Source organism: Myxocyprinus asiaticus, chromosome 21, assembly GCF_019703515.2.
Source record: "Myxocyprinus asiaticus isolate MX2 ecotype Aquarium Trade chromosome 21, UBuf_Myxa_2, whole genome shotgun sequence".
Classification (NCBI taxonomy): domain Eukaryota; kingdom Metazoa; phylum Chordata; class Actinopteri; order Cypriniformes; family Catostomidae; genus Myxocyprinus; species Myxocyprinus asiaticus.
This window is the reverse complement of record NC_059364.1, coordinates 19759677-19787513: the sequence shown is the minus strand read 5'-3', so window position 1 is coordinate 19787513 and position 27837 is coordinate 19759677. Positions and strand designations below refer to the sequence as shown.

Genomic DNA, 27837 nt, shown 5'->3' with positions numbered 1-27837 from the left:
AGGGAATTGTGGATACTGTTAGAGCCAAACAGCTGAACCTGAGATATTATTAGCCTACATTAACAGCTTCTAAAGGGGCCGTTTACACAGAAAGTATTTGTCTGTCCATTCGTGCTGTTTTTAAATCGTTTTTCTATGTAAACATGCGCTAGATGGAGATCTTTGACCGCTACACTGCGTCTCGTGCAGGAGCACCACGTGTTACAGGTGTCATGTCAGGTTAAAAACTCAAGACACCTGTGTTCTGTTCTATTATTGTAGAGGGTATCCCTGTGAACTTCTATGATATTGGTTCTGACATGAACCAACTTATAGGTGGCAGCACTACTTTCCTCATCTCTTCCTTTGTGTGCATGCATGTGTATGTGTTGTGCAGGTCCCCCCAGACAGAAGCTGCTGAGAAGAGTGTGTCTGTACCCTCTTCCCCATCACCCCCACCACAGCACGCCATCGCTCCTGCCCTCCCTGCCCACCTGCTCCAGGACACAGTTGAGTTCCCCACCCCGCCCCCTACCCCTCCAGAGAGGGCTCCCCCTGAACCTCAGACCCTTCCTTCAGCTCCTTCTCCTTCTGATCTTCCTGAGATTTTCTCTGCTGCTCCTCTTCCTCATCCAATCCAACAGCTCCAGGACTGTGAACCTCTAGCCAGGTAGGACATACTAATTTACCCAGTGTACTTGGTCACTGTGTATTTTAGATTGTGTAAGATTGTGAGGATGCCTCTGGTTTAAAGATGCGGTTTCACTCTAATTCAGTTTATATTATTTTTTCTTTGTGGGGATTATAAATCAGTGGTTCTCAACTGTTGGGTCATGATCCAGAAATTGGTTACAGGTCTGTTTTGATAGGGTTGTGGACAGCAGGAAATAAAATGCAAAATGCAACCATACAATGTGCATAGATAGGATAGCAAACTTTTTTATTCATCTGTCACTTAGTAAAGGCTAGAGAAATTAGGCAGATGTCAACATGAAGAGGTTGCGTGACATGCCCTCATCCTCAAAAACCATGGACTAAAATATGCAAGGTAAAATATTGAAAATACGACCCAGACTACATTAAATACAGGTTCACTGTGTTAGTCTGTTGAATCACACTTCTAATACTGTTTATGCTTATACAAAATTGTCAATTTGGCTATTTAGCCTATTTTCATTGGATAATTTAGCATTTTGTAAGGCCTTTCCAGTTCATGGTAATTTCAGTATATGGTTTGAAGGACATTTTTGTTTACTTTTGTATGATTAACAATTGAATTTTGGTACTATGTTGAGTCACCACTTAATGTCTAATCAATGTAAATCTAGGTCCTGAAGCAAAATCACTTGAGAATTGTTGTTATAAAGCACCATTGTGGTTTGAAATTGTGATACCAAGACATTGGTTATGGGCCTTCCCTTCTTGGAAATGACAGTTCACACAAGGTTGCTTTCAGATGCTCTTCATCCATCTACAGTACAACTAGTCTGTTCTTTATTATCACTGTGGTGAGAACTGATGAACATTAATGCCACAGATGTATTCAAATGTATGTGACATTCTGAAACCTGTTTTTGTTCATTTCACTTTGCACATCTATGATGATAATAATAGCAGTGATGATGCTGAGGGATTTGTGCTATAGACAGAACGTACTGTACTCTGTTCCCCCTATGCCTACAATGATTTTCTTAAGTAAAGGTACCCAGAAATGAATTTACCAAAAGTATCATCAGCTCTGTATATGCATAATGTAATGCATAAATCAGTGGATCCACAAAAGTATTTGGAGACTTATGAATATCATTGCATTAAATAACAAAATATCAAACCAAGTGGTTTCTATAGTCAAATGATGCTAGACCTTTTCTCAGTTCACACAGCAGAGTAACCACAGGTGTAATTCATCACATTAACTATAGACATTTGACTAGTACCAGAAATTATCAAAATATTTTTATTGTCATTTTGAACAGTATGTCTATTGTTTTTTTCACTTAAAATGATCATTTAAAACTTTTTTTTTTTAACGTTTTGCTTGAATTGTGTGCTTATGCAGTTCCACTTTTATATATTTATTTAATGCAATTGCATTCATTCATTTTTAAGTGTAGCTTAAGTGTCCAGATGTCTTTTGAGGCAAATGTAACACAGTTGCATTGGTAGAATCTAACATAAAAGGTTTCATGTTGCTTTAAGATACTGTGTTGTTGAAAGTGTTTCTACTCTTGTAGGTGACTAATTTACAATTGTTTGCATTTGTTGTAAAGTTTGAGATCTCTGTCTGAGGCTTTGCAGTGTTTGTAAGGAGGGCAGGATGACTCAGCCACGTTGACAGGCGATGAGGTCAGCTTGCATTTCTTCTATCAGACAGCAGGGGGCAATAGTGCGAAGGCAGGAACCTGCCTTGATTTGAACTTTGCTGCCCACTGCAGCATATAGCGTGCAAACACACATTAGATCGCACATGCAACCTACAATTTTAAAGGGCTGAGTGTTTTATAGGTGCTGGTCATATAATTAGAATATCATCAAAAAATTGATTTATTTCACTAATTCCATTCAAAAAGTGAAACTTGTATATTATATTCATTCATTACACACAGACTGATATATTTCAAATGTTTATTTCTTTTAATTTTGATGATTATAACTGACAACTAAGGAAAATCCCAAATTCAGTATCTCAGAAAATTAGAATATTGTGAAAAGGTTCAATATTGAAGACACCTGGTGCCACACTCTAATCAGCTAATTAACTCAAAACACCTGCAAAGGCCTTTAAATGGTCTCTCAGTCTAGTTCTGTACGCTACACAATCATGGGGAAGACTGCTGACTTGACAGTTGTCCAAAAGACGATCATTGACATGTTGCACAAGGAGGGCAAGACACAAAAGGTCATTGCAAAAGAGGCTGGCTGTTCACAGAGCTCTGTGTCCAAGCACATTAATAGAGAGGCGAAGGGAAGGAAAAGATGTGGTAGAAAAAAGTGTACAAGCAATAGGGATAACCGCTCCCTGGAGAGGATTGTGAAACAAAACCCATTCAAAAATGTGGGGGAGATTCACAAAGAGTGGACTGCAGCTGGAGTCAGTGCTTCAAGAACCACTACGCACAGACGTATGCAAGACATGGGTTTCAGCTGTCGCATTCCTTGTGTCAAGCCACTCTTGAACAACAGACAGCGTCAGAAGCGTCTCGCCTGGGCTAAAGACAAAAAGGACTGGACTGCTGCTGAGTGGTCCAAAGTTATGTTCTCTGATGAAAGTAAATTTAGCATTTCCTTTGGAAATCAGGGTCCCAGAGTCTGGAGGAAGAGAGGAGAGGCACACAATCCACGTTGCTTGAGGTCCAGTGTAAAGTTTCCACAGTCAGTGATGGTTTGGGGTGCCATGTCATCTGCTGGTGTTGGTCCACTGTGTTTTCTGAGGTCCAAGGTCAACGCAGCCGTATACCAGGAAGTTTTAGAGCACTTCATGCTTCCTGCTGCTGACCAACTTTATGGAGATGCAGATTTCATTTTCCAACAGGACTTGGCACCTGCACACAGTGCCAAAGCAACCAGTATCTGGTTTAAGGACCATGGCATCCCTGTTCTTAATTGGCCACAAACTCGCCTGACCTTAACCCCATAGAAAATCTATGGGGTATTGTGAAGAGGAAGATGCGATATGCCAGACCCAACAATGCAGAAGAGCTGAAGGCCACTATCAGAGCAACCTGGGCTCTCATAACACCTGAGCAGTGCCACAGACTGATCGACTCCATGCCACGCCGCATTGCTGCAGTAATTCAGGCAAAAGGAGCCCCAACTAAGTATTGAGTGCTGTACATGCTCATACTTTTCATGTTCATACTTTTCAGTTGGCCAAGATTTCTAAAAATCCTTTCTTTGTATTGGTCTTAAGTAATATTCTAATTATCGAATTTGGGATTTCCCTTAGTTGTCAGTTATAATCATCAAACTTAAAAGAAATAAACATTTGAAATATATCAGTCTGTGTGTAATGAATGAATATAATATAAAGTTTCACTTTTTGAATGGAATTAGTGAAATTAATCAACTTTTTGATGATATTCTAATTATATGACCAGCACCTGTAATGGCACAAATGAAGCCTGTAGTTTTGGGTATTGTCCATTGTCATTGACATTGGGTAATATCAATAATTGTCTTTTTTTAAACATACACTTCAATTTTATAAAGTGAGTTCCTCAGGGAGTAAATAACATTTCATGTTATATATATATATATATATATATATATATATATACAGTTGCAAATCAAAATTATTCAACCCCCCTGACCAGCAATATGTTCTGGTGATGTGAATTAAAACAAATCAAATCAAATCACTTTATTGTCACACAGCCATATACACAAGTGCAATGGTGTGTGAAATTCTTGGGTGCAGTTCCGATCAACATAGCAGTCGTGACAGTGATGAGACGTATACCAATTTACAATAACATCAAATTAACACAACACAATTTAAACATCTGTTATACACATAATTACACTCAACAGTATACAAATAATAACATACACTGTACAGTATACAATACGCACTATATAGATACACATTATTCAATAAAAATAAAAAATAAAAATATGTAAAGAAGTATATATATATATATATATATATATATATAGAATGTACAGTATTGTACTGTATTGACATTCAGGCTGTCGGTTGATAGTCAGTTGTTAAGAGAGAACATAATATAATAATAATATAATTTATGACAGTCCGGTGTGAGATATAAGAGTAAGGGTAATAAAGTGCAGTGCTGATGTATTTTGATCGCGGGAGATCAAGAGTTCAAAAGTCTGATTGCTTGGGGGAAGAAGCTATCATGGAGTCGGCTGGTGCGGGTCCTGATGCTGCGATACCGCCTACCTGATGGTAGCAGTGAGAACAGCCCATGGCTCGGGTAGCTGGAGTCTCTGATGATCCTCCGAGCTTTTTTCACACACCGCCTTGTATATATTTCCTGGAGGGAGGGAAACTCACCTCCGATGATGTGTCTGGCAGTTCGCACCACCCTTTGCAGTGCTTTGCGGTTGTGGGCTGTGCTATTGCCGTACCAGGCGGAGATACAGCCAGTCAGGATGCTCTCCACAGTGCAGGTGTAGAACCGTGTGAGGATGTGGCGGTTCATTCCAAACTTCCTCAGCCGTCTCAGGAAGAAGAGGCACTGATGAGCCTTCTTCACAACGATTTCAGTGTGGATGGACCATGTGAGTTCCTCAGTGATGTGGACACCCAGGAACTTGAAGCTGCTGACTCTCTCCACTGGTGCTCCATTGATGGTGATTGGACTGTGTTCTCTGTCTTTTCTTCTGAAGTCCACCACAAGCTCCTTTGTCTTACTGACATTGAGGGAGAGGTTGTGCTCCTGACACCAGTGTGTCAGAGTGTGCACCTCCTCTCTGTAGGCTGTTTCATCATTGTCAGTGATCAGACCTACCACTGTCGTGTCATCAGCAAACTTAATGATGGCATTGGAGCTATGTGTTGCCACACAGTCATGTGTGTACAAGGAATACAGTAGTGGGCTGAGAACACAGCCCTGCGGGGCTCCAGTGTTGAGGGTCAGTGATGAGGAGATGTTGCTGCCTATTCTAACCACCTGGCGTCTGCTTGACAGGAAGTCCAGGATCCAGCTGCACAGCGAGCTGTTTAAGCCCAGAGCCCGGAGTTTCTCATCTAGCTTGGAGGGCACTATGGTGTTGAATGCTGAGCTGTAGTCTACAAACAGCATTCTCACATAAGTGTTCCTTTTTTCCAGGTGGGAGAGAGCAGTGTGTATTGTAGATGCAATGGCATCATCAGTGGAGCGGTTGTTGCGGTAAGCAAACTGCAGCGGGTCAAGAGAGAGTGGCAATACAGAGCAGATGTAATCTCTGATTAGTCTCTCAAAACATTTGCTGATGATGGGGGTCAGAGCAACATGACGCCAGTCATTTAAACAAGTTATTTTTGATTGTTTTGGAACAGGCACAATGGTGGATGTTTTAAAGCATGTGGGCACTACAGACAAAGAGAGGGAAAGGTTGAAAATGTCCGTAAAAACATCAGCCAGCTGGTTCGCGCACGTGCTGATGACGCGGCCCGGAATGCCATTTGGGCCAGCGGCTTTACGGATATTCACCCATCGGAAGGATCGGGTTACATCCGCTACAGAGACGGAGAGTGAACTAACCTCTGTAGCTTCAGCCGCGAGAGCTCTCTCCGCGAGGGCGGTGTTATTTCCCTCGAAACGAGCATAAAAAGATAGTTTTAAAAAAGATAAAAACTAAAACCTCAGTAAACAGTCAAAGTAAGTTTTTAATACACATTTGAGTGATTTTGAGAACAATGAGTTCAGTTTACCCAAATTTTAAAATAAAAAAATTACATTCTCTCCACAAATATCATGTAAAAAATATTCAACCCCCAAAGTCAATCATTTGTGGAGTATCCTTTACCCTTAATAACATCAAATAAATATTTCAGGTAAGTGTTCTCAGGCTTCGGACACCTCTTTATTGGAATTGGAATTTTTACATATTTCTCATGAGCAAAAGCTTCCAGCTCATTTACATTCTTTGGTTGCTGTGCTGCCACTGCTTCCTTGAAAGCCCAACAAAGATTTTCAATGAGATTTTAATGATGGACTGAAAGGGCCATTCAAGGACATTTCACGACCCATCCCTGAACCAGATTTTGGACAACTTGGATGTATCCTTGGTGTTGTTGTCTTGCTGGGAAGTCCATTGATCACTGAGCTATCAATTTACACACTGAAGGCATCACATTTTTGCCAAAATGGCCTGATACCTGAAAGAATCCATGGCGTCAGTCATAAAGTCAGGATAGCCATTTCCTGCAGCAGCAAAACACCCCCATAACAGGACTGACCCACCTCCATGCTTGACTGTGGGGATGGTGTCTTTCTTGTCATCACCTTGCCTTTCTTACTCCAGACATACTGCTGACCCAAGGGTCTAAAACTCATTTAAAGTTTAGTGTCATACACCCATAAAATCATCTTCCAGGACTCAACAGGCCTTTCCAAATTCCTTCTTGAATATTCAAGTCAACATTTCCCTTGGTGATGTTTTGCTTTCTTCCACACCCAAGAAGGTTGCTGTTGTACCATATTTAAAAAAAGTATTAATGGTGCTGCCAGCTTTGTCTGTTGGAAATTAAAGTGCCATGGCCTATCTTGTGTTATGAAATAATCTTAATTTTAATTGCATTTTTTTTTGCATAGAAATACATTTTTGAATACAACAATAAACTTACATTTTAAAACTTAAATAAGTGCCATTGTAGAGTGATTGCTTACTTTCATTTAAAACAATTACTTGTGTAGCCTTACATATTTAAGAAACAGCTGCATGCAATAGGGGTTGAATAATTATGAAAAAAATCCTGCTATTTAGAAATATTAGGTTATATATTAACACTATGACTTTGGATGTGGCACTCAGCTGATATAGATGTAATGTTTAAAAATTCTGGGTCATCAGAAAAGCTTACCTTTGTAAATCCTTACTGTCAACTATATATATATATATATATATATATATATATATATATATATATATATATATATATATATATACTGTTGAAGTTAGAAGTTTACATACACCTTAAATACATTTAAACTCAGTTTTTCACAATTCCTGACATTTAATCGTAGAATATGAAATGTCAGAATAATAGTAGAGAGGTGGGTCAGAAGTTTAAATACACTTTAGTATTTGGTAGCATTGCCTTTAAATTTTTTAACTTGGGTCAAATGTTTTGGGTAGCCTTCCACAAAATTCTCACAATAAGTTGCTGGAATTTTGGCCCATTCCTCCAGACAGAACTGGTGTAACTAAGTCAGGTTTGTAGGCCTCCTTGCTCGTGTAACGCTCCTGTTCTACCCGCTCCATACGGGACTTGAACCGGCAGCTCTGGCATGGGAGACGGGTGCGCTAACAAGGAGGCTAAAGGCTACAGCCTCTAGCATCAGTTGCTAGCGCACATCTTGAGGTTAGGAGAGTGAGGTTTATACACATTGCACAGCTTGCTCCTGTTACACTCACCCCCCCTAAACCTCATTCCCATCTGGGTCATGGCACCATTGTGACACTCCTGTTCTTCCCGCCGTTTCATTATATATATATATATACACTGAGGACAAAATCTTAAATAGCAGAGTGTAAAAAACCATTTGTAGAAATATGCTTAATTGGATTTGTCCAGCACCATCCACCCGAATTAAAACTGAAACCCTGGGGTACCATCTTAATGCATTTTGACATAAAACTTTCATTATGGTAATGAAGTCTGTCCCCTCTGCAAACTGCTACCAAGGGCATTGCTTCTTATCCTGTCTCTTACTGTCTCTGTCTTACACATACTCTATTTCTTGATAAAGTGGAGAGGGTAATATTTAGGTAGACATGAAGATGCTACTGTGTGCCCTGCTCTTTAAAATACTGTCTATAGTAATATACTCTTTATATATTCTTCTGTTCCTGTCAAAATTCATTTATGTCCTTCTCAGTTAAGAAAACAAAACAAAATGTAACAAAAATGCTTATTAAAAAAAATTCTTATCCCCTTTTCTCCCCAATTTGGAATGCCCAATTCCCACTACTTAGTAGGTCCTCGTGGTGGTGTGGTTACTCACCTCAATCCTGGTGGCGGAGGACAAGTCTCAGTTGCCTCCGCTTCTGAGACAGTCAATCCATGCATCTTATCACGTGGCTCATTGTGCCTGATCATGCTACTCTCCGCGATCCACTAATCACGACCATGAGGAGGTTACCCCATGTGACTCTACCCTCCCTAGCAACTGGGCCAATTTGGTTGCTTAGGAGACCTGGCTAGAGTCACTCAGCACACCCTGGATTCAAACTCGTGACTCCATGAGCTACCCAGACCCCACAATAATGCTTTATTAACATTTTCTGAACAAAGCCTTCCACAGTATAAAGATAAAAATGCACTAAATAGCACCAATGCAAGTAACATTAAATGTTTCCCAAAGTCTAAGTGGGAGGTTGACTTTTTGAAAGAACTAGTCCCCATAGGTTACATATTCATTGCAATGGGCATTAAATCTCTTAAACCCTCATTCTCCACAATATTAATCGGCAGGCAGGCTGTGGCTTTCTACTTTGGATATGTACAGTAATTCACAAGATTCGCATCAGGGCGTCAAGAGTCACTGTGTACTCCACATGAAAAGCGCTGCAGACAGTGGCAGTGTCCGGAATGGTATATCACCTATACTACTCTTACTATTTCTGTCATAGACATGACAGAAGCAGTAAGAGTAGTATGGTAGTATTCCATTCCGAAAATGACCAAATCTTGTTCTGCTTTTAGTGCTGGCACTAAATACCGGAATCGGTATTCAATAGCTGATGCTTTGAAAGCTCAGCGGAATGGGTACAAAGATTAACTGAGAGTCAAAAGGCCCTCCACTGGACAATTTCAACAAGCTGCGCAGCGATCCCTCATCAGTGTCATATATCTTGTTTGGCTTGTAGATGATAGTTAAGATTTTATGTGCTTCTGTGGTAAAATTACAACTTATAAAGGACTCTAAGTACTTGATTTTTTTTTCAAAAATCCCATCTGGGTTTGTTTTGTAAGAGATCCTTTCTCCATCACTTGATCATTGGTACAGAATCACTGTTTTGTGTTTCTGGTGTGTAAATCAGTGTAATGTCCCCACTTGACAAATTGCAAAGGTTCTGCCCTATGCCAACCAGTGTTTAGAATTTACACTGAGCTGAAAAAAATGTCAGAGTCTAATGTTAAAATTGGTGATTAAGAAAAATTAATGCGTTAAACATTTAAAATTAATTGTGTGCATTAACACTTTAATTTTGACAGCTCTATTAATTTATAATCCAGAGTAACTATGAATAAATTTCCTAGATTAAGAAAAAAAACTCTGAATATACCCTTGTTACTCCTGTTCTATGTTTGGCTCTTCAACCTAGTTACTAAAAGCCCATATTTTAAAACTTAATAAAAAAACTGCCTTAGCAATATCTTTCAGTGGGTGCACCGCTTGAAAATTTAATGTTCAATTTCCTGTGTCTGAGAATAGGGTGAAGTTGTCAGTACACAAACACGCATACACGCACGCACACTCACACACACCCTGTGGCAGCATTATTGTAAATGTCCTTTATTGTAAAGCAATGAGTTATTTGATGTCACTCTCACATGTTTTCCAACTATCTGAAACAGATAGTCATAAAACCTCCATTGCTCTAATTTATCATCTGCTTGACTGTGGTTGGCTGTAATGCTCCCTTTCCCTCTCTCGTTTAGTTTTTTCTTTGCTCTTGCTCTTAAGAAAAAGAGTGAGAGAAAAGTAACTTCTCATTGGTTCTTTCATAATCCACATTCCCAGGAGATGTGCTGAGATGAAGAAAGAAGCTGCATAATACTGCATATAGATGTTATAGAACTTTGTGTTTTTCTGCTTCTGCTGGTCGGGTTACAACACCATTGAATCTTCTAGAAGTAAAAAAGTATATGTCCTTCAACTGCTAGGTTGTGAAAGGGGAGTAATAATAAGATCTGAAGTTTGAATAGACCTGTGGTGTCCATCATTAGGATGGTTGGCTGGTGGGTCAGTGAATTTGACTGGCCTTGAACCTGCTATTGAATTCCATTTCCATTTGTGCAAAAACTATCAGGCTCTGAACACTCTTGATGCATTGTTGGTTGTTTGCTGTGTTAATTGTATATTTCTAAAACATGTTGATGGATGATTTAAATTGTTCACAATAAGGTTAATCTCTGATACTTTAAGGGATAGTTAACCCAAAAATGAAAGTTCTGTTATCATTTACTCACCCTCATGTTGTGCAAAACCTGTATGACTTTCTTTGTTTGTGGAACACAAAAGGAGATATTTAGCAGAATGCCCAAGCTATAGTTGTGGTCACCATTCACTTTCACTGTATGGAAAACAGCAGCTCAAACAATCTGCTAGATAACTCCTTTTGTGTTCCATACAAGAAAGAGCATCATACAGGTTTGGACGACATGAGTGTGAGTAAACTATCCATGGACATGGAGTGGATCATGTGAATCTCTGATTCGTATCCATGTTGTACACCAACATAGGAATAATTGTTTTTCATATAACCACTAGCATGAAGACCTTCTCAGCTCTTTGTCCATACCTCATGCTCTGTACTGTAAGTAGATAGGCAGATCTGTGCGAAAAGCTTTTTGTTCTGCTTTCTCATGAGTGAACAATAGATTTATAATCCTCATGTTTCAGACCCCCCCCCCCCCCCCCCAACCAGTGTCCCAGTTTTCCACAACTGATGCTGCTTCACGCTGTAAATCAATATGGATTAACCAGACCTGTGTGAATCGCTGCGACTGCTCAGATAAACTCTTTTCTTTCTCACACAAGTCGTCTCTTACTCTATTTTTCCAGAGCATACTCTTGCACAATGTAATTGTTTGATTTTTTAGATATTTAGAGCTCTGGTGTAAGTGTTTGTAATTAGATCTGCAATTTGTCCTGTCATCTGAGAGCCTCAGGACAGCCAGAAGTAATTTTGAGATGGTTGCTTTATGTCATTAAAGCTGAAGTGTGTAATTTTTTCTGTGGTAAAAAACTTTCTCCTATCCCAGCTTAATACGCAGAGAAAACTGTAAGTAAGGCATTCATAGGTTTATTTTCTCAAAAACTGTAAAAACTCTGTCTCTGTGCCACATAATAATAAACATAAGGTTTTTACTTAGTAATTTATAATAGTGCTCTTACAAAAATATGAGTACCACATTTTCGCTTTTCAACCTGCCAGAATGCTTGCCGCATTACCTTTGATTGCAAGTGCATTACTACAACCACGTTTTTGGGCTGACATTTTTTTCCCCTTAACTATACCAAAATGTTCACTATCTTTCCATCCTGCTTGAGGTTTCTCTAGTGTGAGAAACCTGAAATCCCACTTCTTTTTTCCCCAGGTTACACGGTGGGGAGATTTTGGGAAAATAAATAAAAAATGAGAGACACAGAGAGCCTATTAAAGGTGTTGCGTAACAAAAGGCCGTAGTGACTAGGTGCCTTCATTTTTGTGTGTCGGTGTGTAAAAGAGTATCCAATGTCTTTCGGTTTGACATCGGCCATTGTTTGTGTTTGCTGTGCTGATCGAGCATAAGAGAGCTCAGATCGACAGGGAAAAGCTGCTCATCTTTTAAAGCAGTCCAGTCCTTGGGGAGGTACAAAGGCAGAGAGACAGAGCCTTGGAGAGGTAGAGAAGGTTAGAGAGGGAGGGGTTTGGGAGACAACCAGCAGCCAGCCACTTTGCTGAATGGCACAGCAATCCAATGAGAAGACCGACTTACTAGAGAGCAGCAGCATCGTTTATTCCGTCCCTCCCTTCCTTATGCTGTCTCCACAACGTTTCACATCTCTACCCGTTAGGCTTAGCTGCTCTAATGTTGTCAAGGATACAGAAAGAGATTCAGCCTCCCCCTTCTGCAATGTAGAGAGCAAATGAGCGAGCGAGCGATAGAGAGGAAGAAAGAGTCTGACGGAGCAAAAGAGGTTGAGAGTGAACTGGGATGCTGAGGGCTGAGCGTAAATAGCCTCATGCTCCTGATGCCATCTGGTCCAGCTTTACTACAGCAAAGCAGCCTGTGTCAGCCAGCCAACCTCCATTCTTCTGCCCTGACGCCAGCCCAAGGGCCTTCAGGACGAAAAGACGTGGAGGAACAGGAGGTGCAGGGGGGGGGGAGGAGGAGGGCAACGGGTGCCAGTGGAGATCATATAGCAGAGGATGGGAGCAGTGGAGTCCGCTGAGAACGGACAGCCCCCCTGTCCCTCTCAGGAGCGCCCTGAGAGCATGTGAGTAAGAACAGAGGAGAGGGGAACGCTCTTGATGATCTCATTGTCATCGCTAGTGTTGTTGTATTGGTGGAAGTGTCTAGTACCAAATGTACAGCTTACCTGGTTTGAGTTGAATATCTCTATGCATGTGAGTATACCTTCAGTGATGCATGCGTAACCATTCGCATAATCATTAATATCCTTTCAAGTGTTTGTCAGAGATAGAAAATCGCCAATCACAAATGAAGCGGGATTGTTATTGTTTGGTCTTTGTGGTGTCATGATCATGCATGATGTTTATTTACATTTACCATGTGTTGGGAGTAGAAAGGCTCTTGTGTATGTGCATTTTTACATTTCTGTATAGTCTGCACATGTGTGTGCATTCCAGTCTGAAGGGCTTGAAGATGGGGAAGTAATGACTATATTTAATAAGGGAGAGATGTGTGTGTTTTTGTGGGGGATGGAGGCTAATGCTGCAACATGCTGATGTTGCTGACATAGAACACTGAGATGTGTTGGAGGAAAGGGGGGATGGGTGAGAGAGAGAGTTTTTTATGTTGTAGACACTCAGAAAAGACAGATTTAGAAAGACTCCCAAAAAATGCTAAATTTTGTGTAAGTATAGGTGGAAGAGTTTTTCTATATTAACATCTCACTGTGATTTCGGCGACAATAGGCTGAAAGTTTTTCTGCTATATTCTGTTTGTGCTTATCGAAAATAGAACCAATGCTGACCAAAACTGGACGTGCTGTTGAACATTTAGGTGCATTTGAGCTCCAGTCTCAGGGGGAAATGTCCACAGAGTGGTGCCTAAAGCAAGTTATAAAGGAATTACATAATTTATCAACCATACGCCCTAACCCAAACCCCAACCCTAAACCTAAATGTCTGTAGAGAAAAAAAATTTACATTTCTGATGGGGAATGGCCCTTGTTGGTAACTCTGTAATACGGGGTTAATTTCAGGGTTATGGAACATTCGGAAGCAACATGTCGAGGTCTTGTGTGATCATGTTGTTGTGGTATAGGCTTACTGTAAATTTGTGTCTAGCCACTTGAACTTTATACAGTACACTGTATCTTTGTATCCAAAGCATATGGTTATGTATTAGGCATTATACTGTATTTTAATCTTATCTCATCAGTCACAATGGCCATTTTATTACAGTAACTGACCTTTGTGCAAAAATGTCTGTAATTTGTTGCTATAAGCAACACAGCTGGGGATGATGGGGAAGTTTAAACCTGCATGAGCTCTGAAGTGTACTACCACCATACAGTGCTGCTCATTCAGCTATGACTAACACTGCTTTAAGCCTGTCTAAAGTTTGGCTTATGCAATCCCTTTTGAGAGTTCTTATATAACAGCCATACACCTGCAAAATGTACGTGGCAGTTTGAACTATAAAAAGCTTTGAAAGCTTTGAAATTGGGTTCACCTTCCAGTATTAATGGCTAATACAATGCATTCTGATGGTTGAAATTTCTAACATGAGCTTGGAAGTTATAAATCTGGCATTAATGATTGAAAAATTACTCTTTTTTTTATATGCAAATCTTGCAGTCATTGTATGATGCATTTTTTGCTTGCATTATTTTTGTGGCATTCAGTTTTCTTTACATAGACACTGTCGTGAACTTGCATTACAGTGAGACAAAGGTCACCTTCTACAGTATTTGATCACATGTGCATAAGTAGAATTTTGTATATTCAACAGAGAAATATGGCTTCATAATTTCAATCCCATATGTGCATCTTACTTCGTTATCAGTTTTACTAAATACCAGCTTCACTTAAACTTAATGTAAAGCATGTGCTCAATTGACCCTGTGGACCATTGGCATAAAATCTATAATCTTCAATCTTCAAAACTGAGCTAATCCTTGTTATAGTCTATTTAGTTGGTTTTCAGTTAGACTTCGTTAAATGGTTTGGGATCATGACTTCTTTGCCTCTGGATCTTACACCAGGCTGTCTGGGTCTACTTAAATTCTTTTATTAATTTAGTAGAATTTAATAGACATCTTTAGTGTGATTGTCAGGTTTGAGATGTCTTTCAGTAGCCAGGGACCAAGTTGACTCCAAATTTTCCTCTAGTGGTTTATTTACAATGCTCTAATCCAGCTTCTGTCCACTAAAACAGTGCTACTCAACCATAGCTGGTTCAAAAGCCATTGAAAAAGTTTTGTTTACAGTGCTATATTTAAAAGCATCCTCTGAGCATGCACTGAATGTTGGTTTCATTGTGTTTTTTTTTTTACACTACATGAAATCAAAATGGGATTTTTTTTTAGTCCATCAGGTTTGAGGTAAGAGATTTCATGCAAAGCTAAGCATCAACTCTGTGAGGGTGTAAACATGTGACTTGTACTTGAATTCACAGATCTACATTTCAACATCTCTGTGTGTTTGCCACTAATTGCCATTAACTAGCATGCACATTTACATGTTTTCTAGCTAACCACCACTTCTGTGACTTCCTGGATATCTGGGACATGTTGTTGTAAAACTCAAAGCTCATGAAAAGGTTTTGTCATTCAGTGGGTACATATGAAACAGTCCATTAGATCTTCACCTTGTCTTTTGACAACCCTGTTCCAAAATGAGCAACATGGGATGAGTCAGTTTTGAGATTTCCCGGATAGATCTAATGATGCATGCATACTGTATGACTGAGTCTGGTACTGTCTGCATGTCTGTCTCAACACTCCTTAAAGCCTCTGAGACCCTGAAGTAATCTCAGTGCCGCAGGAGAACCAGAACATATAAAATATTGAGAGAATGCCTGAATTATTTGAATGTTCTCGTAGTGAAAGCTGGTACATCACTGCGTCCTTTTAGAGAGGAAGAGAGTAAACATTTCTTTGCTGAGGAACCTTGGTCCTGTAGTTTTAATGGCTGTTCTATAAACAATTGTTTTGTTCTATTGACATCCAGCATTTCAGATATTAAATAGGCTTAAATGTGATAATTAAAAGTGATAAAAGTTAAAAGTTCTGTTTGTTGACCAATAGCAGAATGTTCAGGAAACCTGTTGTTTATACTCATTATTTTGGCAATTCTGTTTGGTGACTCTAGTGGTGCAGAAATTACACACTTCACCTTTAATAATCTCTAATATATCTGTAGTGTTTGTGTTTGTGTCGCATTATGTCTCATCTTAAACTGAATCATGGATAATCAAGACGGTAAGGCTTTTATCCATTCCATACTGATATACAGTAACAGCAACTTGAGCTGCCATGGATTACATTTATACACTTATTATAACCCTCTGTGATTTACCTGATTAATCAGATTATATGGTGATAACTTGCTGCCACTGTGTAAATCTTCATTAAATTCTGGTTGTTAAACCACCAAAGAAGAAGTGATCTACTCATTAAACATGATCACCAGTAAAAATTTAAAAGGACACACTGCTGACACTAGATAAAAAATGGAACTTTAGGGACTTCTAAGGGATGGAAACATGGCATGCAAGAAGGGTAAACAAACAGTAGGTTGAAGGGAACATGGCTGTGTTCATTTCAGGCACAGCCAGTTTCGCTCTCCCTCTGTTACTATTTTCTTTAGTCTCCCTCTCCTGGTCATTCTGTGTCATTACCACAATAGGGGGAAAAGACTTTCTGTCCTCCAGCATAAAATGGGCAAATTACACCATTTATTTATTTTTAAAGATTTGATCAAGATTTATCAAGATCAGATTTTTAAAGTCACTATAATATTATTATGCTTGTAATGATGGAGAGTTACAATCGCATACAATCTGATGCAGTATTGCCTCACCTCAGTGTGCAATATTTTCTTTATTCTTTCACAGAAGTTTATATAGTGCAGTTCATTGTAATAGCTAATGACCGATAACACCTTTCTTCTTGTTATTTCCTTAATTTCCTCTCTGTCAGAGTAATAGCTTTTTATTTATTTATTTTTTATTCAGGTTAGCTTTGTCACACTCACAGCAGTGTTTGTGACTGAAACCCAGCACTGTCTGTTCTGTGCCAGAAAGTTCGGCTGTTTCCAGGCAGACAGGCTCACCCAAAAACCAATCACCTCCTTGTTACATTTCCCCTCTGCCTTTCACATTACATCTGAAGTATTATTTATTGCATATGTTTACTAAAAGCAGAAATGTGATCATGTAGCATATGCAGATACTAGCAGTCATAGTCAGATGATTACCCTATTTTGTGCCAAAGCACCAGTCCAGCATTTACAATTTACAATTGAATATTTGCAAATACTCTTGTATCAGTGGCAGTAATAAAAGATGTTCAGTAAGATATTTCAGTACAAACAGATATGTATTATGTCTAGAGGGGAGTTTTGGATATAAAGACTAAGATGTGGGAGAATCATTCTTTTTAAAAAAATAAAAAAAACCCTCGACGGGAGCATAAGCTTGATGATACAACGTTCCACCTAATTTCCACAGTAGACTTTTCAGAAATAAATCTGCTTTTTATTTTCCCATACTGCGAAATAAATGGTATGCCTTTTTTATATGTGCTAACAGACTTTGTGCAAAAGAGAAGGGGGTTTGAGGCTCCTGCCAAGATTTTCTGCAAGCTGCCAGTATGTGTGTTGTCTAGCACATGGGAGCATATGTCTAGAGAGCACTGTCACCATGGCAACAGTGTGCTTGCCAGATATGTGAAAATGTCCTCACACAGGGCTGAAATGCTCATCAACTGTTAATTATCTCATCTCATCAAATTCAGTGTGCCATTAACACACTGAACGCTGTACAATTAGACTGGATCTCTCTCTTTAAAAAAAAAAAAAAGTGTTCTTTTCAATCAGAATAATTATCTGCATAATGATTTACTGTAACCTTCATATGGCCATACATCAAATAATTATATTTATTGCTCTAATTTCCTCTATAAAATAAGGGCATGAAATACCACTGATCTTGGCATTGAACTACTCAGTATGAATATTATTGGAACCTCTGTTTTGTCCATTGATTTATACCCCTAATGATCCACCATTGCACATGTGAAGATCCCAGGGTTCCCCTTTTGCAGAGTGTAAGTTTAAGCATTTGGAATGACATCATGTTATTGCTCATCTTCTGCTGTTGTGGGAGGGAGCATTGTGTGGGCTGATCAGGTCAGCAAAGGTAATGAGTACTTCCTGCAAATCACTCTGCTGAGGTTACCTGTATGTGTGCATGACCTATTTTGCTAATATACTCTGTGTATTGCTGCAACTCAAATGTCCTGACAAGGAGAAAACATTTGTAGTCTTTTATATGTTTATTTACGTGTATTATAAATATACTGTAGGTATGTAAATTAATTAATCATTGCTTGATAGATCACCCATTATAGACTATTGGAAAAATATTATTTGGCACCGTGGAAGTGCATGAGAACGTCACCACTTTTGAAATAATTAATGTGAAAGAGATAGTTTACAAAAAATAATTTACTCTCCCTCATGTTGTTCCAAACCCTTATGAATTTCTTTCTTCCATGGAACACAAAAGATGTTAGGGAGAATGTAAGCCTCAGTCACCATTCACTTCCAGTTTATGGAAAAAGGATACAATGAATGTGAATTGTAACTGAGGCTGTCAGTCCCTAACATTGTACATTTTGTGTTCCATGAAAAGGAAAAAAAAGTCATATTGGTTTGAAACAAAAAATTGTAAGGGTGATTAAATAATCACAGAATTTTCATTTTTGAGTGAACTATCCCATGAAGTAGAAGCAACAGACCTTAGTCACAACAGCGCCAACCTTTATTTTTGACAGCAATGACAACGAGGCTGTGAGGGATAGACGTACAGTCTCTCCCATGGGTTATACAGTTGTTTAAAGTGTTTTTGGATTGTTCCGCTGCTAACCATTGAAAAAAAAAAAAATATTTCCAAGAAATTTCAGTTGACAAAAAAACTCTAGACAACATGATCTAGGAGCTTTTTGATAGCTTTATACAGAGCATGTAATTGAAGAGACGGCAGGTCTATCCCTCACAGCCTCATTTTCATTTCCATCAAAAATCAAAGATGGCACTACTGTGAATAAGGGCTGAGAGTTCTATGTGGTTTATGCTTGTTAGGTGTGCACTAGATCTTTTCAGATAAAATGGAAAATCACACCTGCTAAAAAGACCAACGTTGACCAGTCTAGGCTGGTGAATGCTGCTTTGGTGCTGTTCCAACTGGTTGGGACCAGTGAAGCCATGCTTTTCATAGCCAGCTTAGGTGGTAAAGCTGGTTGACCAAGGATGCCTTGCTGGTTAAGCTAGTGAAAAGACTGATGGGGACACTAGCACACCAATATGGGCACCAGCATCCAAAACACAACATATTCTTTTTATCAGGGACTAGGTGTGTTCACTGCACTCAAGTCAAGGCATCAATACATTAATCAGAGTTTGATGCAACAAAACTGAGTGTATGCCTCTAGCACAGAGAAGTAGAGCCACATCCACACTACTACATTTTCTTTTGAAAATGCATTAATTTTGCTATGTGTACACCTCTCATCCACACTAGAATTGCATTTTCCTCCTCTGAAAATGGAGGCATTTAAAAACGCTTTCTAGTACTGCAAACTTTGGAAAACGATGACCTTAAGAAATGGAAAACGTACATTTAAAACAGATTAGTGTGCATGTGGCCTGAGAGATAGAGAGACAAAGATGGGCAAGAGGGGGAAAGAAAATGCTTAAAATTTAGGCAGAAAAAAACTGCTTTTGCTATCTTTGAGTATGTATCCTTAAACTACAGCAGCCAGAGTGGGAAGTCTGCTTTTCTGCTCACTGTGGGGGAGGGAAAATGTGTCTGAGACTGGAGGGAGAGAGAGAGAGAGAGGTGCAGTGAGTCTGCAAGAGGCGAGGATCTGCAACCAGTTCCATTGGGATAAAGCCCACCATCGGTAAGAGACAGATAGAGCGGGGAGAGTGCAGGATATTAAAAAAGGAGGCATGGAGAGAAGGGAGAAAGAGACATAGTGCATAAAACGCTAAAATTGATACAGAGGAGTAATCAGCATTAGGTTAAGCTGTGATTGCCTGCAGACATGGCAGTGAGCGCATGGCAGTCTCTGTCTCCGCTGCAGTGGGCTCGCTGGGGCTGGGACACTCTGCTGGGTGGGACACCAGGAGAGGATGGAGCTGACCCAACTCTACGGCTCCTCCGGCGCCTCAGCTGGAGCTCTAAAAATGACTACATGATCCAAGGCAGGCAGAGGTGAGCGTGGGGTAACTGCAGGGAGAGGCGATCAAGGACAGGGACTAATGCGGTGACACTGGGTGGGGGGGTCTGCACATCTGTCTGTGGCTACGCCTTTGTTGCTGTATTTCAACTGCTATTGAATGTATACCTATGTATCCAACATGTTGTTATCTACCTCCAACTGTCTTTTTGGATGCAATTTTTTTTTCTCATAAAAGCCCACATTTTGTCATATCAAAGTAAAAAAAATCTGCTTGGGAATTATCAGTATGGGTTAAAATTACAATATAATGTGTTATATATGTACACAAATGATCAAAGAGCCCTCCTCTTTGATATTTTGTAGGTAAAAATTAAATGATGAGTTAAAATAGTGAATGTGAGAGAAATAAGCTCAAACACGTATTCTCGGCTGAGCTGAGAATACGTGTTTGAGCTTCCTTTAGTGGTCTCTTAGCTGCAGGTTCAGCATTTTAATTTCCATCTATAATAATCTACCAGGGACTAATAGAAAGGAGCATATGCTGATGCAGGCCTTTGTTTATAAGGTTTGGAACACCATGAATGATTGTTTAATATGGGAATAGCTTAATTTATTTGATCATCTAGTGTAAATATTAGCTATGATGTCCAGTTATATGTTGCCTTATAAACTGATATTAATTTGTTTGTCCACATTTGAGTGCATGATTGGATGTACAGGTTTATATGGAGACAAACCAGATCCGATGTTTGATATTATTTAATCTACTCTTCTTTCTCTTCTGTAGGAGCTCAGACTCAGATGGAGCATTCGAAACCCCTGAGTCCACTACCCCTGTGAAGTCTGCTTCCCCACCATTGCCCGCAACAGAGCTACCTGGCACCTGCTCAGAGACATTGTCTTTAGGACATACAGGTGAGAGAGAGGGGCTACGGTTGGACTTCCATTTCATCGCAACACGCAGCACAAATTATCTTTAAGTGTTATTTCACCTAAAAATGAAAATACTGTCATCATTTTTTCACCCTCATGGCATTTGTCCGTGGAACACATGAGAAATTTAGAAGAATATTGACACTGTTCTCATAAAGACTGAGACTGTTTGTCCCTAACATTTAGCCTAACATTTCCCTTTGTGTTGCACAGAAGAAAGAAAATCTTTGGAACAACGAGAAGGTGAGTAAATTATGTAACTATGCTTTTAGTTTTCAGGAACCCAGGAAATGTAATGAAAAACACAAATATTAGGTTGCTTGAACAAGAAATCTGAATCAGAATAGCTTTATATGTTAAAGCAAATTTTTGTTGGTTTGAGCTTAGTTGAAAGAATACAGATGTTTCTTCATTCTATCATACAAGTTTCTTTTCATGCCTTTTTAACAGTTCTTACTTATTTTGTTAATTACCTCCATGTAGCTCTGTACAAAAACATTAATTCCAAGAAAAAGCTGGAAAAGACTGCCATGGAATTTCATTTCCATTAATGACTGGAGTACTACCTGCTCCCAGCTCTTTGTTATGGAATACTCCAGTGTTTCACAACTGGGATACGTATACCTCTCGGGGTACGTGAGGTGACAATGGGGGTACGCAAATAAAATTCTGAGATTTACCGTTCTTTTAATTTCATCACAGTCTAAAATAACATTCAAACCCAGTTCATGTATTTCTCACTGGCAAAAATAATTTTGTGTGCCCCCTAGTGTAGAAACACCAAAATGGTTGTGTCATAAAGGTCAGATACATATGCAATGAAATAACCCTATCTTTTGTGGTTAAAAATGAGTCGTGTGTCACACAAGTATCTTTTTCACCAGACCAGCACACTGCTAGGTGACATAGCTTAGTGATAGCAAGTAAAATTGATACTTCACTGTTTTGCCAGACTCGCACATGTCAGTCGTCCACGGTTTTTGTTTGTCTGTTTGTTTGTTTTTTTCGCAGTTTAAAACGTAATATGTATTTAAGGTTAGATGCATAGGGAGTTTTGATTCTGATGGTATAAGTTCATAAGCTATGATGACAGTTGCCAGACGTCCGGTGTGGCCAAATAATTTTCCACATTCACACGCAGTAATTTTCACTCACATTTGCTCACACGCTAGAGACTTGTTTTTACATTATTGCATGATGTTTTTTAAGCAGATGAGCTGAACCTTGCTAACAGTGTCAGATGTGACATAAAAAAGCACCTTGAGCTGACCGTGCAAATTGCACAGATACTTAAACGCAATGCTCGAAGTCGGCCGGCAATGCCATACCTGCAATGATGTGCAATTCCAGGCACAGAACCGAACGTTATTCTTGCGTACTGCGACGCAATGAGATTTTAAGTTATGCAGTTATATCATATCTAGCATACCCATCTCAATCGGTAAGCCATTTATTCAATATGTATGTATATGATTAATATAACGTACAACCATGTACATATATAACATGTTTAATATAAGGGAGGTGTATTACAAAGATAATTGTGTTAAATATACATATTTTCAAAATACATTGTGTGAATGTTATCTATGCGTTAGAGAGGGGGTATGCGAAAGGATGTTGAATGTTTGGAGGGGTACGCCACTGTAAAAAGTTTGGGAACCACTGGAATACTCCATGCACATTCCCTCTAGTGGAGATGTGCTGTACAACCATTGAATCTTTCTCAAGACAAGGCCAAAAATAGTCTCCAGCTGCAGAGCTATAGAGAGAAGAAGAAGAAAAAAAAAAAAAAAAAAAAACACTAGCAAACAATCTGCTTCTATACACTACTTCTGTAATTTTTCAATTAATGTCTGTAATTTTTATATAACTCAAGTTATATTAATATGTCTGTGAGACATGGTACTGTGAGTCCTATTTTGTGAACTGCTTCAAAGCAAATTCTGTTTGTCCAAATGTTTAACAGAGACAAAACTTCTTTTCCATGAGCACTTAACCATGCATTAAAAAATTAAATACAAATAAAAAATAAAATAAAAAATATATATGTGCTTGTTGCCCTCCAATCTGTCTTAAATACTACTATTCTGATGCTAGTGAAACTTTGTAATGCAGCACTTTTCATACTGCTGTCTCCTTAAGATGAATCGCTTATGATGTATTTTTCCTCTTTTGTAAGTTTCTTTGGATAAAAGTGTCTGCCAAATGAATAAATGTAAATGTAATAGTGTCATTCTTTCTCTGTTTTTACAGCCTCTTCCACTGTTGACCCCTCTGCCAGTGAAGCTCAAGACACATCAATTGTTCGGCCTCCTTGTCGCTCTCAATCTATTGTCTTTGATGAGGACAAACCAATAGCTGCCAGCGGCACCTACAACCTTGACCACTTAATTGCTTCCGACCCCTTCCCAGAATCAAATTTTGAGTATGGGCCACCAAGCCGACAGGATCGTGCTCCTCTTACCCGTTCTCTAAGCCTACAGTGTAGTGACTTAGAGAGCCCAGGAGACAAATCCTCAGGAGGTACGTCTGACAAACCATTTCACCCACGAACAGAGTCCTTCAGTGCAGGAACCGAGAGTGCACCTGGAACCCTCCGCAGAGCAAAGAAGACCCGTCCAGTTTCTCTGAAGAAGAAGCCTCTTTCAAGGCAGAACTCAAACCCAGAGCATTCCTCACCCAAACCTGCTTCTTCTAGCAGCACACCGGAAGAGAAGAAGACGGGGAAATCCCATGCTGAAAGCCCCTTGCAAACTCAAGAGAGGGCCAGTGCCTCACCCAGCCCTAGTGCTAGCCCTGCTGGTACCTTAAGGAGGAACAGGCTAAAATCTCGAGTGGAGAGTCCTCCACCTTTGGCTGAGGAGTTCACAACAGCTCCTGCCTCAATATCAGCTCAGCTCCAAACAGAGGTTCCTGATCCAATACCTGAGGCCCCAGCTGTCCCTAACGAGGAATTACCTATCCCTCCCAGTGCCTCCTACAAATGGAATCCGGACAACTTTGAGAACATTGACCCATTCTGTACAAGAGACAGTAAATTTGAAAGCTCGCCATTTTTGGGCCGGAAACCTGACTTTACATCAGTGTCAGACTCCTGTCAAAGCGCCCCTGTTGCTGTAGAGGAGCCCCGTGCCCCATCCCCTACAGAGCAACCTCTCAGGCTCGAGGAACAGCCAATCGTCAAGCGTCAACCAGTCAGACTGGAGTTTGACTATTCAGAAGACAGTGGAGAGGCGCAACGCATCACTCCTCCACCCAAAAAACTGGGCAAGAAGCCAGGAGCCAAGATGCCCATTAGAAAGCCAAAACTGGGAATTAAGAAGGCCCCTCCACATCAGACAGAGCAGCTAGACAATGCACCTAACCAACTGCTTTCAAATGACAATGATGAAATCCCTATCCCCAAGGCGTCATACAACTTTGACCCAAGCAAGTGGGATGACCCTAATTTTAACCCATTTTCTTCAAACAGCGGCATCCCCAACTCTCCGCACCTGTCTGGAGGAACCTATAGTTTTGACACACACTCCTATGATGACGATCCCTTTAAACCATCCAGAAAGATAGGAAACTCGCCTCCGGAGGCTGCCTCTTTTGACCTGTCCACCAATGACAATGACAATGACAATGATAACATTGTTGAATTGGAGGACCACAACCAGAACAAACCTGCCAAAATTAAGAAGAAGCCTCTAAAATCGTAAGTCTGCAGCCATTTTCTCATTAAATGTTGGCATAATGTGTGCTGTTCTGTTGTTGTCTTTCTCTTGTGCACTGTGTACAATGCTTGTCATTCAAATGTTCTCGTGTTTCCTTGTATCTTTCTGGATGTGTGTGGTTGACTGTGTCTGTCAGTACTTGTTACTGAGTGTGTCAGCCTCTCTGTCACCTGTCTTTATGTTGATCTTATGTATAACAGGAAGTCCAGCAATTTCTCTTCTCTCTGTTGTTTCTCGTAAGTAGAGAGATGAAATAAATCAGCATCAGTAATAACAACTTATTTCAGAAAAAAACAAATATTTTTCAGACTTGTAGACCGTTTACTTTGTTACAAAACAGGGACTAAATTGTTACAATGTTGCATTTTCTTCATGGTTCGGTTCACTTTCACAAGGCAACATTTCAAAACTGAATCTAAATAAAAGTCAAATGTGAGCAAGCTGTCCCCTTATTGGTCACTACGTTTGTTCGCTGTTCCAGGATTAAGGTCATCCATTGATACACCAGTTAAAATTATATGCCTGTAAAAACATTTTCAACCCAAAAGTTTTTTAGAGGATTTTCCAGCATCGCCAGTTAGTGCTCCAAATACAAATTGGAGAACAGGCACATTTCAATGGAGAAATAATGCAAAAGCAAATAATGATGGATAAAAATAACCATGACGGAAACTTTACAACTCATATCCATCTGACTGACGGTTAATTTATATATGGAGAACAACCTCTAACTGGCGACGCTCGAAAATTCTCTAAAATTTGTAATGGTTGACACATTTTTTGCAGGCATATAATTTTAACTGGTATTTCAATGGTTGAGCTTAATCCTGGAACAGCGCACAAACATAGTGACCAATAAGGGGACAGCTTGCTCGCATGTGACTTTTATTTACATAGTTTTGGTCCGTTTTTAAACGTTGCCTTGTGAAAGCGAACCGAACCAAAAAGAAAATGCAACATTGTAACAATTTAGTCCCCATTTCGGAACAAAGCAAATGGTCTATGTTTACATAAAAAAATACAAACAGCACAATGTAACATTCATATATGAAACTAATAGAAGCACTCATCATAATGTAATCTTTATGTAATCCATATTATTCTGCACTATTAAGATATTAACTAACTCATAAGATTTAATTCTTAATTATAAACAGCACCATTTACTGGTAGAATTACTTGTTCAAAGGTTTTCTTAAACATTTATCAGAACAACACAGCAGGTATGTATGATTCAATTAAAATAGAAAACTAACTTTATCTCTTAAAGAAATGTTGTGTACCATGAACAGGGTGGTTGGTGGAGACTTACAAGATTTATATGCATATTAGCTGGAAAACACAAAACACGCTGGAATGTCCCAATAAAAGATGTTTTGTCTATTATTCCAAGTTGATTCTCTTAGCACAGCACTTAACAAAACTTGTCTTGTTTTCTTGAACAGTAACACTTTTAGAGTGAAGAAGTCACCAAAGAGGTCTCCGATTACTGAGCAGTCTGCACAAGTGAGTTCAAACGCAAGCACAAAATCACACATGCACATTTGTACACATGCACGCAATCACACTCACTATGGCACAGTCATCAATGCAGACATTCATTGTGAGGTTGGTCTGTGTGTCCCCTTCGCTGTCACCTCATATCATAACAGTGTTGTCCTGTGTGTTCTCCACTCTCACCCTCCACCTCACACCCACATCATCACCTGCAGGAACACACATCTGACACCAGTCCTGACCCTTCACAGGATCACGCCACTGACGAGGAGAAACTTGCCTCCTCCACCAGTCAGAAATGGGCAACTCGACATGACGTGGAGGTGGAGCTGAACTCTGACCCTCAAGACTTTCCTCAGCCATCTGACTTTACAGCTTTTGTCAACGAGTGCAGTTTACCCTCACAAAATGATGGTGAGTTAATCAGTCATCATATCACTCCGTCATCACTAATTATGAGCAGGCCCACACAAAATTTGCACCCTCAGAACTCTGCAGAAAGTTCAGCAGAATTGTAACACTCATCATTCACAAAGTTCTACACATTTGTTGTGTTTGGCTAATTTTGCCCCCCCCCCACGCAGTGCAAAATATTTTCGTTTTGGCCTAATGCCTCTGGTGCTAAATTACTTCCAGGTTTTAAATGTATGTAGAGCTCTTGGATGAATAGCACTGGCATTTCTGTAGTTTTGGTTTTCTCAAATATCTCAAAACAATTTCTAATCAATTCAACGGTGTTAATTTCTAACCAATTCAACGGTGTTAATGATCCTTCTTTGGCTGCAACCCCAAATTACCTCACACTGACCCATTTTATTGGCCTTTGACCTACAGGGAACCAGTTAAACCCTGGGGCAGTTTCTGTTTGAAACTAACTGGGTCACTGGTAGAGGAGCAGATGAATTATAGTGTCACTCTCATGTTGGTCTTTTCAGTTGGTTAACTGATGATCGGCGTAGAAAGAATGTTCTTGATTTTGTAAGCCATATAATATTTCCAAGCCTTAATTGAGCCTTTACTTTTTACATCTTTCATTTCCTCTGATGTCTACTCTGCAGTTACAGACTTTGAAATTGAGTACATGGACAAGATTGGTTCCTCTACACTTGTAAGTATCTACCTGACCCATAGACAGACAATGTGTGTGACAGAAACTGAACTAATGCTAGATTACAGTCCTTTGTGTTTGTGTAAGTACATACAGTATATGTGTTTGTTTACAGCCCCTTTTAATGAAGAAACCCTCACTGTACCTAAAGCTGGACTCTGTGAATGACAGTTCAAAGAAGAGCTCTAGCATGCATGATTCAGAGCCTAACTCACCCTGCACTGGGTAAACTACACACACATACACAATTACTTGGACCCCATGAAATTGCTTTACAAGTGCAGTTTTCTGTCCTGTGTTGGCATATTTCAGATTGAAACATGAAGTTTGTGCAGGAATGGTTCCTTTTTTTTGTCCAGTCCAATCCAAGTTTCAATAGGCTTTAGTTTTTATTACAGCCATTAATAATAATTTACAACAAATTGCAACAGATTGCAAATAAGGTGCCAGGGTTTGGTTGGTATGCTTTGGCAGTTCGCTATAGCCCCAAATGATTGATGCCATAATCTCATCATTATACTGGCGAAAAGCCTTTTTTCTCTGACAGCCATTCAAA

General features: G+C 39.6%; 1 protein-coding gene across 8 annotated transcripts in view; it reads left to right on the top strand.

Moving 5' to 3' along the window:
- LOC127411905 (transforming acidic coiled-coil-containing protein 2-like) overlaps positions 1 to 27837 on the top strand; it is a 67283-nt gene that overhangs the window by 20018 nt on the left and 19428 nt on the right. For 6 of the 8 annotated variants that reach the window (XM_051647791.1, XM_051647789.1, XM_051647788.1 and 3 more), the window contains exons 3-10: positions 377 to 649; positions 20809 to 20936; positions 21168 to 21197; positions 23211 to 24657; positions 26122 to 26182; positions 26329 to 26587; positions 27232 to 27281; positions 27397 to 27506. In XM_051647791.1, coding sequence (XP_051503751.1) covers positions 377 to 649; positions 20809 to 20936; positions 21168 to 21197; positions 23211 to 24657; positions 26122 to 26182; positions 26329 to 26587; positions 27232 to 27281; positions 27397 to 27506 — 2358 coding nt within the window. The remainder of the gene's footprint in view (positions 1 to 376; positions 650 to 20808; positions 20937 to 21167; positions 21198 to 23210; positions 24658 to 26121; positions 26183 to 26328; positions 26588 to 27231; positions 27282 to 27396; positions 27507 to 27837) is intronic. The other 2 variants (XM_051647790.1, XM_051647783.1) reach the window with 1 other exon arrangement.